The sequence below is a fragment of the Mesitornis unicolor genome, unplaced genomic scaffold, assembly GCF_000695765.1.
Source record: "Mesitornis unicolor isolate BGI_N332 unplaced genomic scaffold, ASM69576v1 scaffold19620, whole genome shotgun sequence".
NCBI lineage: Eukaryota > Metazoa > Chordata > Aves > Mesitornithiformes > Mesitornithidae > Mesitornis > Mesitornis unicolor.
The window spans coordinates 1-2,321 of NW_010157800.1; the positions used below are offsets into that span (position 1 = coordinate 1).

General features: G+C 43.2%; 1 protein-coding gene across 1 annotated transcript; it reads left to right on the top strand.

The window, feature by feature from the left end:
- Positions 1–646: 646 nt before the first annotated feature.
- LOC104535511 (putative beta-lactamase-like 1) lies at positions 647–2,056 on the top strand. The gene is made up of 2 exons (XM_010181450.1): positions 647–693; positions 1,078–2,056. The coding sequence occupies exons 1-2, from the start codon at positions 647–649 to the stop codon at positions 2,054–2,056; spliced, it is 1,026 nt and encodes a 341-aa protein (XP_010179752.1).
- Positions 2,057–2,321: the final 265 nt, after the last annotated feature.

Sequence of the window (2,321 nt, forward strand, 5' to 3'; positions counted from 1 at the left end):
TTCTGTGATTCTGTGATTCTGTGATATTATGCTCACCATTAAGATACGTAAGGTCATCCACTCATAGTCTCTCAACCCTTTATTACTTGACATGGTGATAGTTTTAACTCTGTCTCACTGTTCCTGGATATACTTCACAACTAAAAGATCATTCTTCCTAAAGGAAATCCCTATTCATTGATACAGAAAATTTTTACATATTTTTTCTGGGTATGTTGAACTTCAACTCCATTTCAGATACAAAATTTTAGATCCAGAATGTATTTAATCTTGGGGTAGAAATATATGTACACATCATGCTTTTATCCAGCTAGAAGGGCTGGAAATGGTTGGAGTCACATCAATTTTATGATCTAAATAGGCCTCAGTGAGATAAATTGCAGCACACAATTAAAAAAAATCCAACAAGGTTGAAAACACCTTGAATTTTGAAAATGTGTTTGAAAAACAGTTGCCCATTCATGTCTTCATGTCATTAAACTTCATTCAACTATAAAGACCTAAATCACTTTATGGATATTAAAGACTCAAGCACTCAGGTGTCTTCAGTGACTCAACATTGCTGGGTGCTGCTTCATAGACTTTTAAGTGTTCTTTAAGTGCTTTTACCATCTTAAGGTAGCTTAGGTGCTTAAGTGATTGTACCATGTTAAAACTCCGAAGAGGCTTACGTGGGATTTTGAGACCTTTAAGGTAAGCAGCTGTAACTTTCAACTCTGCTCTTAAAAAGAAAGGATATATTCTTTGATGAACAATTGTAAACAAGTCAGGATATGCAAATATGTATGTTTTTGCACAAAGGGGTGGTTTTTTTTTTGTTTTCCATCTCCAGCTCTCTTTCTATACATAGTGGTTAAATCCCAAGAAATAGCTTTCTTGACTTAACAACAAATCAGGGCAACGACATTCAGTTTTTCTCTATGCCTCCTTCATCTCTTCTCTACCTTTAGCATTTCATCTGACAAAATGACAATTTTTACCCTGAGAAGAGAGACCTAGCCATTGCTTTTGTGTAGTCATAACCCCACTGCATCACTGAGGTAAGGCTGATCCAGGTATCTTCCTCTTCCTTTTCAGATGCCACTACAGTAATTTAGCCTTCTCACTGATGGCACATGTGTTAGCTGACCATGGAGCTGAGGGGCAATACCAGCGCTGGATCTCAGAGAACATTCTGGACCGCTTGGGCATGGAGGACACTGGCTTCGACATCACGCCACCAATCCGTTCTCAGATGGCTGTGGGTTTCTATGGGAGCCAGCAGCCAGCCCCTCTCTATGATCTTGGCTGGTACAGGCCTTCTGGCCAGATGTACTCCACAGCTGCCGACCTTGCCAAACTAGCAATGGTCTTCTTAGGCACCTACCACCGTCGCCTCCTAGAGCCTGACACGGTGAAGACAATGCTGACTCCTCTGTTTAAGTGCTCCACTGAATACTTTGCTAACAAGACCGGCACACCCTGGGAGATTAATGAGCAATTAGGATATGATGTGATTAGGAAGGATGGAGACCTCGATGGCTATTCAGCTACCTTCTCCCTTATCCCCAAGCTCCGTCTGAGCTTCATTGTGCTGATGGCAGGGCCCAGGCCTCAGGGTGGAGATATTGTGACTCAGACATACGAGTATCTTATTCCTGCCATGGAGACGGCATTCAGAGAGGCAGAGAAAAGCTTGATTCCTCCTCCAAGTCCAGGTCCTTATGTTGGCTACTATACCTATTCCAACCTGACTTTCTACGAGATCAAAGTTGGACCTGGTGGGGTACTGGTCATGCAGCAGTTTGGGCCTCACGTGGAAGAGCTGATTCCTGAAAAGTACCGGACAATCAAGCTCCACCACCTGGAAGATCGTGTTTTCCAAGTTGTTTTTGACAAGGAGTTCCCATGTGTTCTGCACCTGGGCTCTGCTTCCATCTCACTTGAGACCCAAAATGGGCAGCTCTTTAACTTTTATCCATTCGATCGCAAGGGTTTATCTCCTGGCTTTGATGCACCAGGGCTGAACACATACAACGTGGTGCGTGTACTTCGTAAACCTGTATTCTATAGCTAAATGTCCCCTCTACTTTTCTGACCACTTCTGGGGGGTGGCTCCAAATCTGTGTCTTACCAGACTCTACTGTCTATGTGGCTTTGTGGATGCCAATTAAAAGGGAAAGACAGTGGCAAATTACTCTTTTGCCCAACAAATACATTATGTCCCACTTCTAAAATTCTTCAACGGCCTGTGGTCCCTGACAGCGCACAACAGGCCAGCTAGCAACTGGGGATGCCTGTCGAAAAAAGAAGTGGGAATGCACTGGACTGATGGTGTTTGG